This window comes from Mytilus californianus, unplaced genomic scaffold (genome assembly GCF_021869535.1).
Source record: "Mytilus californianus isolate M0D057914Y unplaced genomic scaffold, xbMytCali1.0.p SCAF_3, whole genome shotgun sequence".
In the NCBI taxonomy this organism is placed as follows: Eukaryota; Metazoa; Mollusca; class Bivalvia; order Mytilida; family Mytilidae; genus Mytilus; species Mytilus californianus.
The window spans coordinates 14,842,806-14,855,535 of record NW_026262679.1 but is presented as its reverse complement, the minus strand read 5'-3'; the positions used below and the strand labels follow the sequence as shown (position 1 = coordinate 14,855,535).

At 31.9% G+C, this 12,730-nt stretch overlaps 1 protein-coding gene across 2 annotated transcripts in view; it reads left to right on the top strand.

The window, feature by feature from the left end:
- LOC127733966 (coiled-coil domain-containing protein 87-like) overlaps positions 1-12,730 on the top strand; it is an 89,311-nt gene that overhangs the window by 68,940 nt on the left and 7,641 nt on the right. For both annotated transcript variants that reach the window (XM_052243455.1, XM_052243454.1), the window contains one exon: positions 1,236-1,316. In XM_052243455.1, the coding sequence (XP_052099415.1) occupies positions 1,236-1,316 (81 nt within the window). The remainder of the gene's footprint in view (positions 1-1,235; positions 1,317-12,730) is intronic.

The following is a 12,730-nucleotide window of genomic DNA, read 5'->3' as shown; positions in this document are numbered from 1 at the left end:
TCACTTGGCATTTGTCGTCCGTCGTCTTCATCGTCGTTATCTTTTACAAAAATCTTCTCCTCTGAAACTTCTGGGCCAAATTTAACCCAACTTGGCCACAATCATCATTGGGGTATCTAGTTGTGTCCGATGACCCCGCCTGCCAACCAAGATGGCTGACATGGCTAGAAATAGAACATAGGGGTAAAATGCAAGTTTTGTCTATTATTTTGAAAACTGATATAAATAAACAGAAGCAAAAATGTTCAGAATTTTGACCTCCACCAATTGTCCTTTACGTCAAAACTGTTAGACAACTTCTTATAGGAGCTATTTCCCTAAATAACAAATTTTACCATTTGTTTTCATTATGCCTATTATCTTGAAAACTATGATAGATAAGAAGAAACTTTAAAAGTGCAAAATTGATCAGCAAGTCAAGTTCTACAAATAAGTCTACATTGGTTGAAATCGTTAGTCGACTCCTTATTAGAGTTATTGCCCTTTGTTGACGATTTTTACCAATTTTTTGCGTTTCTGCCCTATATCTTAAAAAATATAATAGATAGATAGAACTTAAATGAGCAAACATGATCAATAAGACAAGATCTACAATTAAGACAATTTGAAGGAAATCGTCCGACGACTCCTTATTGGAGTTATTTAATGACGATTTTTACCATTTTTAAACTTTAAATTGCAAATATGATCAGCAAGACAAATTCTGCAAATGAGTCTAATGGTCGAAATCGTCAGTGGACTCCTTATTAGAGTTATTGCCCTTTCATGACGATTTTTACCATTTTTTGTGTTTTGCCTTATATGATAAAAATTATTATGATAAAAATTATAATAGATAAATAGACATTTTAAATCACAAAAAGGATCAGATAGGCAAGATCTACTTACAAGTCAAATTTTGCCGATATAGTTAGTAGACTCACTCTTTATAGGAGTGATTGCCTTTAAATGAGGATTTTTTTTTACCCTCTTTTGTGTTTTGAGCAAAAACTAAAGAAGATAGAGAGAAACTAAACAGACTAAATGATCAGTAATACAAGATCAACAAAACAGAGATTTTTTGCCATGAATTCTATTCTCGTCTACCATGTTGGAGAGTGTTCTTTGTGAAATATGCGCATAGACCAAGGTGAGTTACACAGGCTCTTTAGGGCCTCTAGTTTTTAACTTAAAAAAGAATGGCAGCCTTCATAAGAAAGTACAAAAATAATAGACTTACATATATTCTTTTACAGAGGATTGACCATTTTGACAAAGAAATAAAAATACAGATAGACTATATGAAGAAAAACTTTTTGGATACAGTTTCTTACAAGGTAATGTCACATTTATTATTTAGGCAGTTAAGCTGCCTTATGCTAGCACTCTAGATTTGCCTTTTTCCCAATGAATGCTGAAATAGGTGCCATTGTTATTATCTTGCAGGCTAATAGGTTATTCATAACTGATTGGCCAGAATAACCTTAAATGATTGTCGAACAACGTAAAATAATTGACGTTGCACATAGGAAATAGTGCTCAATAGAAATCTGTACATTTTTTATTATCCCCTGTGCTTTTGGTTAAGATGTCAAAGAACAATTGTATGAAATATTTCATCTCCGAAAAATTTCTAAATACAAGTTGTTTATATTAGCCAAATGGCAACGTGCAGGAATATTGTTTGTCGGGAATTTAAACCTAGAAGACGAAACATAAATATCAAGGATTTATAACTGAAGTCCGTGTAAATTTGGAGGATTCTGATGAAATAAAGGTAAGTATTATTAATCATTATATTCTTTTTGTTTGTTTGGTTAGAGATAAATATGGTTATTTAATTGATCTTAATTAAATGTATGCACATTAGAATACCTTCGAAGTTCCTATTATACTATTCCGTTTATTCATAACTGACCTCAAGTTAGGTCAAATCAAGTTACATATGAATGAAATAAAACGAGAGATGTGATTGGTCGATGTAAAGGTCCTTGAAAAAATGGACCAATCAGATCGCTCTTTTCATTTCATTCATTACAAGGTGGGTTCTGTCGAATCCAGGTCTGTTCGCCCTGATTCGCGTTCGCCCTAGTACCTGTTCGCCCGAATACCTGTTGGCCCTGGGTCCGTTCGCCCTCATACCTGTTGGCCCTGGGTTCGTTCACTCTGATTTTTATTTTATTTGATCTACTCTATAGAGTACCAGGAATAAAAGGTATTTAACATAAAACAACTGACGACGATGCTAGTCCTTAATTTTTTACACTATTATTTCAAAGAGCACATATATAGGAAAAGTGTCAAAACGAACTTGAGATCAAAGACGACATGCTATTTGTCAAAATATAGACAGGTTTTTCCAATTATCTGCCTTAGTTTGTGACGCGACTCCTAGACGTCGTTGTAGTACAATCGCCATTACAACCGTGAAAAAAATGTAAACAAGATATACATCTATTTCCCAGACCGCATATATTAACGTAAACACAAGAATGTGAAGCGTACTTGACCTCGGGAAAATATCAAAGTAAATAATAAAGTAATTAGATAAGGAATGGACATTAAAATTATAAGTGTATTGCAGGCCAAGTGTCGTGTCCTTAAAATATAACTAATTTTATTTGATACGTTAGAACCGGGACATAATATTTGCGAATACGAATCCCAGGTTACATATCGATTATAATCATTTGGCAATCATAATATTGATTATTATAACCCGTACATAAATAAAAATAAATTGTCTTGCGGGTCGAATGTGATATATCAGAAAAACCAGGTGCAATTTTATCAAACTCATAGAAATTTCTGTAGTCATGCAAACCTATAATGAGGCAGTCCTAAAATTCAAAAATCTTCTAACCCGACGGTCCTTTATTCGACAGCTTGTTTTCTCCGGCGTGCGGTTACTTACATCTTCTGAAAAAATTATACCTATAGACATGTACCGTTTGATGATAAACTTTTTTCACAGAAACGATATTTTTGCTTTTGGTTCAACTCACGTATACTGCTCAAAATTTAGTGATGTTTTCGTATCACTTTTGTCTCCGCGTGAATTGCGCTATATGCTATCAGTGCGTCGGCCATATGTAGACTTAACTTTGCGATTTAATTGGGCCGAAGAAGTTTTGAACTTTCACAGCCCATGTTATCATATAGTTAGTAGGTGTTCGATTCCAATTTCTTTTGTAGAAAAATTGCTTGACATGAAACTACTAGTATGCATAGCCTATAACATCATGCTCCGGCCCGTGCTGAAAATAAATGAATGTCATTAAACCACAAAAGACGCAAACGTGTAAATTAAAAGCAATGCTTAGAATTATGTTTTAAAAGCGTCATTTAGTGTTTTGCCAATTTCCCCCTCCCCACCACCCCAAAACAGAGGTCTCGTATATTTTCATCCTGAATCTGTATAAGACTCCTTTATGAGTCCCCGATATATATAATACAGTGAAATACAGAATTACAGTATTACATTAGGGATGTATATTGGACCATCCGACTAAAGTGAATATATACTTTTTATATAGATTAGACCGTTGGTTTTCCCGTTTGAATGGTCTTAAGTAATTTTTGGGGCCCTTTATAGCTTGCTGTTTGGTGTGAGCCAAGGCTCCGTGTTGAAGACCGAACTTTGACCTATAATGGTTTACTTTTATAAATTTTTACTTGGATGGAGAGTTGTCTCATTGGCACTCAAACCACATCTTCTTATATCTATTTAAGCACACATTCCTTCATATATATGGACCATTAAGACGAGGTTTATAAAGAAGTGCCCTTAATAGTAAGTTTTGCTGTGATTTGTCTATGGATGCAGCTGTTTGTAAAACCTTTAAGTTTTTCAGCAAGAACTGGCACCAGGAATAAAATAGTTTACTAGCCTTAATTTGAAATATGAAAGTGCCGTCCCAAATAACCAAACATCAAACTAAGTGTTAACCTTTAAATCAGTACGATCAAGCAACAGCTGATCTGCAATATCGTAGTTGAAAAGTAAATTGTGTATTTATTCCACTAAAGTATAGAAACATTAGTTACATAAGACAAGTATACAATAAGGCGTAACTGTCATTCATAATATGTATATTTATACGCTGATCGACGTGGTTTCCTGATTTTATTCAATTTTGAACTCCTTACTCCTCTGTTAATAATATGTTTGTCTGAGTTAATGTTGTCGGAACGTCTGTCCATTTTGCAGCCTAAAGATAGTCGTCATGTATAAAAAAAAAAATCGTCTCTTCATACTTGTTTGATTTGCATCCAATGCATGCATGTAGCCTCGGGGTAGGTTTCATTATTATTATCTAAAGAAATGTGCAGGAACGGATTTAGGGGGTGCCCAGGCCCCCTTATGAAGTTTCATTCATGGTTAATTCAGACTTTTTACCGCTTCCACTACAAATTGTGTCTTGTTTGGGGACCCGCGGCCCCCTTTCAAAATCCTGGATCCATCTAATGTGTAGATCTTCTATACAAACAGAGACAGATGCACTGTAGTCATCGGATTAATTTTCATAGATAATTTCGTTTGACAACGTGTCAACATACGTCTGCCAGTGTAATTTTACTTTCATAAAAAGTTTTATTAAAAAAAAAGGATTGTGTGCAGTCTGCACAACTTGTATAGTTCGCATATTTTATTTATTGATTTTTTTTTGCACATCTGAAATTTTCTACAATTATTTGGACAAATATTAACTGCACAAGAAATGCCTCCACCTTTTTTTATAACTTTCGGCAGTATCCATAGTAAAATAAATAAGAAAATGAAGGAAATACAAATGTAAACAGAAAATCGATAATGTTTTGATCAATACACGTGCGTTATTTTTCACGGTTGTAATGGCGGATCGGTCACGTGAGAGGTTAATGGATGCGCCCATGTTTTCTAGGTCAATTATAGATAAACCCGTCTATACAATATAACTATTGTATTTGTTTTTATTTCAGCTAGATTCCAAGTTTTGGCTTATCCTAGAAGAGGCAAGACATACATGTACAATACATGATTCTCTCTAGTAGCTGGAATGACTAGTCACCACAATAATTCCATGACAGTAATGAAACTCTAGACCATTATGATGTTTTGAAGACATTTACATGTGTATCTACAGATATGATCAGTTTTGAAGATTTTTACCAGGTCATATGTCGACAATTCAGACAAATTTTGGTTCAGGTATCTGACAGGAATTATTACAAAATTGCCAACGGTTACAACACATGAATATTATTTGTTATTAAGTTTGCTTAAATAGGGCCAGTTATTTTTAGAGACTGTCTCACAATACTTTCAGAACTATGATTCGACAGAATCTGTGTAACTGTTACTACATAGAGAGAGATATTATTGCACACTAAGAAGTATACACAGTTATCAGAAAGTTTTTGCAACAAGTTATATAAAGATAGTTTGAATTCATAATATTGATGCATTGTGCAGAAACATGAAAGTTTAGTTTGTATACTTGACAATTCAAGAGCAAAGTTAAATTGTACCAAGGAGAATTACTAATTGAGCAGCAGTATTTTCGATTATGGATTTTTGAATTTTTTATTTACAGAATACATTTTTGTCACTTATTTTTAATATCTAAGAAATGAAGACTATTAAAATATTAAAAAAATGTTTGTATTAAATATGTTGTAAATTTTATAGATTAGACACTTAGAAGTACAATAATGTATATATTGCATCATTGCTAGGCCAACAACATCAGCATTTTGTGTAATATAATATACAAGAAAATTACAGCACTTCAGATTGTTTCAAGTATGGTTAAAACAGTTTGTGTGCAAAGTGGCACCAGCTGATCCATAAACTGCTAATGTGGCATATGAAAACTCGAGTACATAGTGGAATTAAACCATACACCACTGTGGGACACAATAATTCTGATAAGATTGTTCCTCCATAAGTTAAATTTATTCCTCAGTGTATGGAGAAGTTGACAGAGGTTAACTACTATTGGCCACCATACAGTCTGCAACAATGAGCAAAACCCATACTGCATAGTAAGCTATAAAAGGCCAGGAAATGACAAATGTAAAACAAGTCTAACAATAAACTAGCAGTCTGATTAATGTACAAAACAATAATGAAAAACAAATATGATATACAGCAACAATCAACAACCACCAAAATTCAGGGTCCTGACTATGGACAGGTACATACAGAATGTGGCGGGTTAAACATGTTAGCTGGCACCAAACCCTCTCCTAACCGGGGACAGTGTACGTACATCTTCTCAGACATTAAATCTTTAGAAAAGGATTCATATTTTAAAGTAATTTAAAAAAATAGTAAATAACATTTGTAAACAAATGGTAGGATATTGGAAACAGTACAGTACAAACTTTTTTTGATACTTCAAATATAGCTGTGATAAATGATTAAACCAGTTCTTCCATAATATTCATCATAGCGTTTGCCATGTTTGCCTTGGGTTTTTTAATTAACTGCCTATAGTGCTCACAGTGCTTTGATTTAATTTGAAAATGAGTTAAGGGTTTAGAAATGACCTGATTTGACCATTAAAAAGTATGTTATATATGTTAAATTGTATGTTGCATGTTACATGCTAAGTTACCAACATAAACCAGAGTTCTTTTGATATTCAGGCATTGATCCTTGATTTTGATATAGTTATGAACTGGCTATGCAAGATCATAAAAAAAAATACAAATACTAAAGCTAAAAGCTAATAAATTTGCACATATCAGATGTATTAACATAACTTTCATAAGTAGAATAAAATACACAAATATGTCAAATTTGGATCTTCTATTGTAAAGAGAGAGAAGATACCATGTGGACAAAAAAAATCGCAAGTCCAATTAAAACAGATATCATGGCCAAAAAGAATCAAAGCATGAAAGCGCTGGAAAAGGCATTTGCTGTATACTAAGAAATATGCATGCATGAAAATGTTCCCCCTTTTAAAAACAAATACAAGATTATTTCTGTTATCACTAGTCCAGGTCAATTTATCAATAATTGCACCTTTGTCATCAAAATCATTTCAATTTTTATATGTTGCATTCCACAAATCATTATAATCATAAATAAGTGTAACAATCCCTATTCATTTTTCATTTTTCGCCACAGGAATTCAGGGAAAAAATGTTAAGTAATTTGGTGAAACTGATAAATTTGAGTTGTCTGCTTTGTTTAAAATGCTATAATTGTGCTGATAACATTGGCTCCACCCCTTAGGAGCCCAGGTCCGACTACCTCTGGAGCTCAGTGCCCTATCAGTGGAGTTCAGAACTAACAAACATTGCTCAAAAAGCTTGAAGTCCATAATTTAAAGCTGACGATAACTTCAGGTGATTGATATGCCCAAAAATATTTCCATTGTCAGATTCTCTTTCCTTCACAAAAGAATTGTTAAAAGCATTAAGGTGGTACATAACACTACAGGGAGATAACTCTGTAAAAATCAGCTGAACGTTTTAATCACGTTCTATTGTTAAGGAAAGATTAAGCTTCAAAATGATCAAAATTAGTGTTTGTCTAACTGCTATATATCCAATGAAAATTTCCGATAGAGTGTGTGGTTCAAGTTTTTTGAAATTTTAATATTTTTGTCAAAGGGTCAAAGTAAATATTTTGTCAGAATTTTATGAAAATTAAACGAGCCAAATTAATATCAGTCAAGGTGTTTGGTACCACCTTAAGAATCATTCCAGAACACTTCCTAAGTGTTAAAGATAGCCAAAACCACAAAAAAAAAAAAAAACTACAAATGTTGCAGGTTTGTCACTTACTGGAAATTGATAATTGGCTAAACAAATATATCTGCTATTGTAATATTTTTTTAAAACACCAAACCCTTCTCTATATGTTTAATGTTAATTTTATCGTGTAAACGAATATCGGATATAAGAATATATCGGCAAATAGGATAGGAATATTCAGGAAAAAAAGTTCAAAACCATGCACAATAGGATATTTTCAATATTTTTCTGACAGGAAATGGACCCGGAAGTTTCGCAAATACTGTCTTGCAGAGAAGAACAATTTGTTTTTAATAAAAAGAACTACTAGTATTTCTTAATAAATTGTTGTCTTTATTCATTGTCTTCCTTTGTGATGTGTATTAGATGCCCTTACAATTCAAATGGTTTGAATTTATTTATAAAATATACAAGAGCAGTACGTTGGGAGAATTTTGATAAAACTCCTAAGTCCCAGTGGCGGATTTACTGTGGGGACACAGGGGGCACGTATGTAAACTACATGTACATGCTGAGATAATACTACGAATTTTTTTAATTTGTTTCTAATACAATACTACAGAATCAAGTGTGCATGCAAAACAAATTTCTAGTTAGAAGGATCTAAATACAGCACAAACAACATTTTCCAAAAGACCAAAAAAAGTGAAAAGGTATATTTTAACAAAACGCATTTGACTATATGGTCGAACAACAAATGTTATTAAATCCTGCTGACTGCCAATGGCGATTGCCAAATAAACGGATCACCGATGTTATAAATTGATCTTAATTATAAATTTAATACTAAACAGAAAACAATAATCTTGCGGAAAAGATGATATACCGCAAACAAAAGGTGCAAAGGTTTTTGTACACCATATCCGGATTTCGACCATTAATGTCTCTTCAGTGATGTTAGGAATCGAAACGGTATTTGGAAAGCCATACAATTTACCCCAATTTAGGATAGACTCTTGAATTTTGAGGAGTCAAAATAGGATGAACGGATCATATAAACCCGAAGGCAAATATAAAACAAGCCCAAACGAAAAAATATAAACAAGTTTAAATTGAAAACAACGTTCAAACCTATGATTGCGTTGGATAAAAACCGCAATTTTTATACGTGTGCATGCAAAACAAATTTCTTGTTAGAGGGGGATAAATACAGCACAAACAACATTTTCCAAAAGACCAAAAAAAGTGAAAAAGTATATTTTAACAAAACGCTTTTGACTAACAGGTCGAACAACAAATGTTCTTAAACCCTGCTATATATATCTTTCTCGGAACAGTCTTTATTAAACAACAAACGATTTTTTCAATGCATACAGGAATTTTTTTTTAGACTGAATGTCATGTTCTTTTCCCCTTATTTTTTTTTTATAGAAACCAACGTTTTGTCTTTAAAATAATCTTCCCCCGAGTCTACAAAACATGAATGGTCAGTACCTTATATAAATGTACCTTAAATATAATCATTGATAAAATGCTATTGTATTTTTAGAAAACCTTCTTTTAATGTAACATAATATATATAATGATATATGTATATTTTTCTTGTTTCAATTACCATACATGAGGGTATAAATGGGGTTTACAGATTAGAGAATAATGGTAAAAAAATTAGTAATAAAATGGACCCAAAAAATATAGAAAACAGATTAAAGGTGTGATGAACTATAAGGAATAGAGAACAGTTTGCTGAAAATCAATTAGAAGGAAGAAATGGACCAAAAAAATGAATAGATATTAAAATGAAGACCTGACTCCTGACCGCCCCCTCCTTTCTACTTCTGAAAAATTTATTGCAATAAACGTATTAATCCCTTTTGAATTGAAAAATCTGACTTTTGTCAAATATAATTATGTAACATATGCATGACCACATGACATGGACGCCATTTTCTTTTGTTTACATAATGTGAAGAAGCCCCGAGAACTATGACCTAAACATTAACAGAATCTTCAGAAAACTAAAACTTGATGCAATAATATTTTATGAATCATGCTTATATTCATTGATAGTCAAATAAATTTGATTGATTAAAGAAATAAAATATACAACAAATAAGATTTCAGTTAAGACTGTACACAGGACTTGCTGTATCTATTTATAGCCCAATTGGCTTACCACACAGTGATTTCACCACACACAAATGTAAATATGAATATTACTTGGTTTTTAAAACAAATAAAGACACAAACTATTCACATAAATATTTCAGGACATTTGATTTATTTTAATAAACAAAGGATTTAAAAACTGAAAACAAATATGAGCATTACATAACCAGCTGATAATTTTTTACACATTAACATCACTCCAACCCTTTTATACATATACATGATATAGCAGTGGTCAGGGCTAGTAACATCTCAATTTAGCACATATTTACAACTTCTCGTCCAATCAAATTGCTTGAATTTGCCTTCTAATTTTCATAGTACATACTTTTTCCGTGTACTAAGTAACTACGCATGAATGACCACAAGGGTAAGATTTCATTGTATCATAATCTAGATATTAAAACAAATATTGCCACTGGTTATTTTGAAATAAAATGCTGTGCTCCAAATTAAATTAAATAGTTTGTAATTCGTTTTCACATTGATTTTTAAATATCGTATCAAAATCTTATTAAAATCTCTAAAAAATGTTTTTGACAATTGCAATTTTCTTTCATTTAAATAAAGTGTTACAAATATGGTTCTTTATACCTTGATTAGAGTACAACGCTATCTTAAAATTGTAATAATTTATCATCCATGCAATGACTTTGTACACAAAAAAGAGTGTACTATGAAACATTGTGAAGGGAAATTAAGGCAACTAGGTGATGATTTTTTTTAACTTTCTTGGGGAAATTGATCTATTTTGTCATGAATTGATTGATTGATTATTAGTTGCTTTAATAACGTCCAATGGCAACTATTTCATGCATGTCATGAATTGAAAAACCGTTATAATGTCTAAAGAGAAAGTGACACCTATATATACATATTCTGATAAATCTTTTAGTTTTTACTTTGAAATTTTTTTTTTAAAAACACAAAACCTATAATCTCTGATCTATTGGTAGTTGCTTTTTAATGCTATCCGCTAGACCATCTATTGTGACAAACTATCTATATGTTTCAAATTTATTATAGCTTTAGTTCTACTGTGAAATTGAAAAATGTTTTCAAAACATGTAAAGCTTCCACTGCAATTTAATTATTGCCTGCTTTTGGTCAATTCATTTTGTCATCTTACCATGTAAAGAAGTACATGTATAGTAAAACACCGCTTTATATTAATATATATATTACTTACACCAGCAGCTACCATCTTTTCATTCTGGAGTCAAGGGCCTTTTGAAATCACATATCTTACAATGATACTAGTGATTAGATTTACAAAACATAAAATTCGTTAATGAGCTCCGTTTTACAAATGCCTTTGATACAAGTAGTCAGCCAAAATAAACTATCAATAGACCAATTAAAAGATTACTTGAGTTGTAAATATGTGCTAAATTGGATAGTCTATGAAAAGGTATATACTATGAAATTAAGAGCTCGGGGCAAGCCCCTCGCTCTAAATTTCATAGTATATACCTTTTCATAGACTAACCTAGACTGAATGAATATACATTTATCGTCTAATTGAATATATCTGGTAATGCGATATTTTTTGCTGAAAATTTGAGTATCCGATTTATACATATCTGTATATGTAAATTGCAAACAAATTTTGTTGTGAGTGTGTGTTAATCACATAGTTAATACATTGTATACAATAAAAAGGAATTTTAAAAGTAGAATTGAGTCAAAATTATTTAACACTTAAATATACGAGGGACTCTTAGCTTCAAGAAAAATTGGGTAAAAATTCAGAAAAAACAGGTGGTTTTACATTGGGAATAGGGTCGATATTTGACTGTAAATCATGGGTAGAAAAGAGACTGCATTAATACAACACAAACAATTTACAGTAGCACTGCTCTGGAAACAAAGTCTGTTAAATAACTGTTAGTGGATCATTTTTGATTCAGCCATGCTAATTCTATGTGATCACTTCAGATTGTGAGATGGTCAAGAAATTCTAAGTTGAAGATATATCATCTACTACCAACTTTTGACATGTTATATGCCCTTAAAGAAAGAAAAAAAAATTGTCAAAGAGCTACTTTATTTTAGCTATACACTCTCATATAGTTCCTTTGTTAATCAAAACTTGTATTAAACTACTAATTATGAATTAATGTGAAAAGGTAATATATCAAATTTAATCAGTTGATAAGAATTATGAAAGTATTTAATCTGTATCTTATGCTTGTGTAAGTTATTGAATAAAATTTGGTACAAGATGTGTATTAATATCAAAGTTGATTCGCACACTTTTTATAAGCCCGTTTACGGGACGTATTATAGTATACCCCTGTCTGTCCATCTGTCCGTTCGTCGTCAACATGTCGGACAATAATGTAAAAGAATTCTTTTCTAAATTGCAGGTTAATTGTATGAAAAATTGTATATTTTCCATAAATTTTAGGGGCACACTACTGTCTTATCTTCACTTAATCTGGGCATTTTATTGGTATTAGGTCAATACATCATGTGATTCAAATTTTATCAATTAGAGATTGATGAAGTTCACTATAAGGTATATTTTAACCAGTTATAACTAAGATGTGATATAGTTAATATTGTAAAGTGTTCGCCAGCCAATGAGAACTTTTCTTCCCGACAAGATCAACCACAAGACAAGACAGACACCAACGGCAACCAATTACTGACCAAAATAATTCAATAGACCAACCAAATGCTCAGAATAATTACTACTGCATTACACATAAACATTCAACACGACTTTTCACAAACAGCCTACTTATTAATATAAGTCTTGTTTTTCTGTTGACGCAATGTCTCCTTTTTATGTGATAAGACGGGTTACTTTTTATATGTAGTTCAATAAAGCATCATGTCCTGTATTTATGGCAATGTTCTGAATTTAAACACAAAACTGAATCAA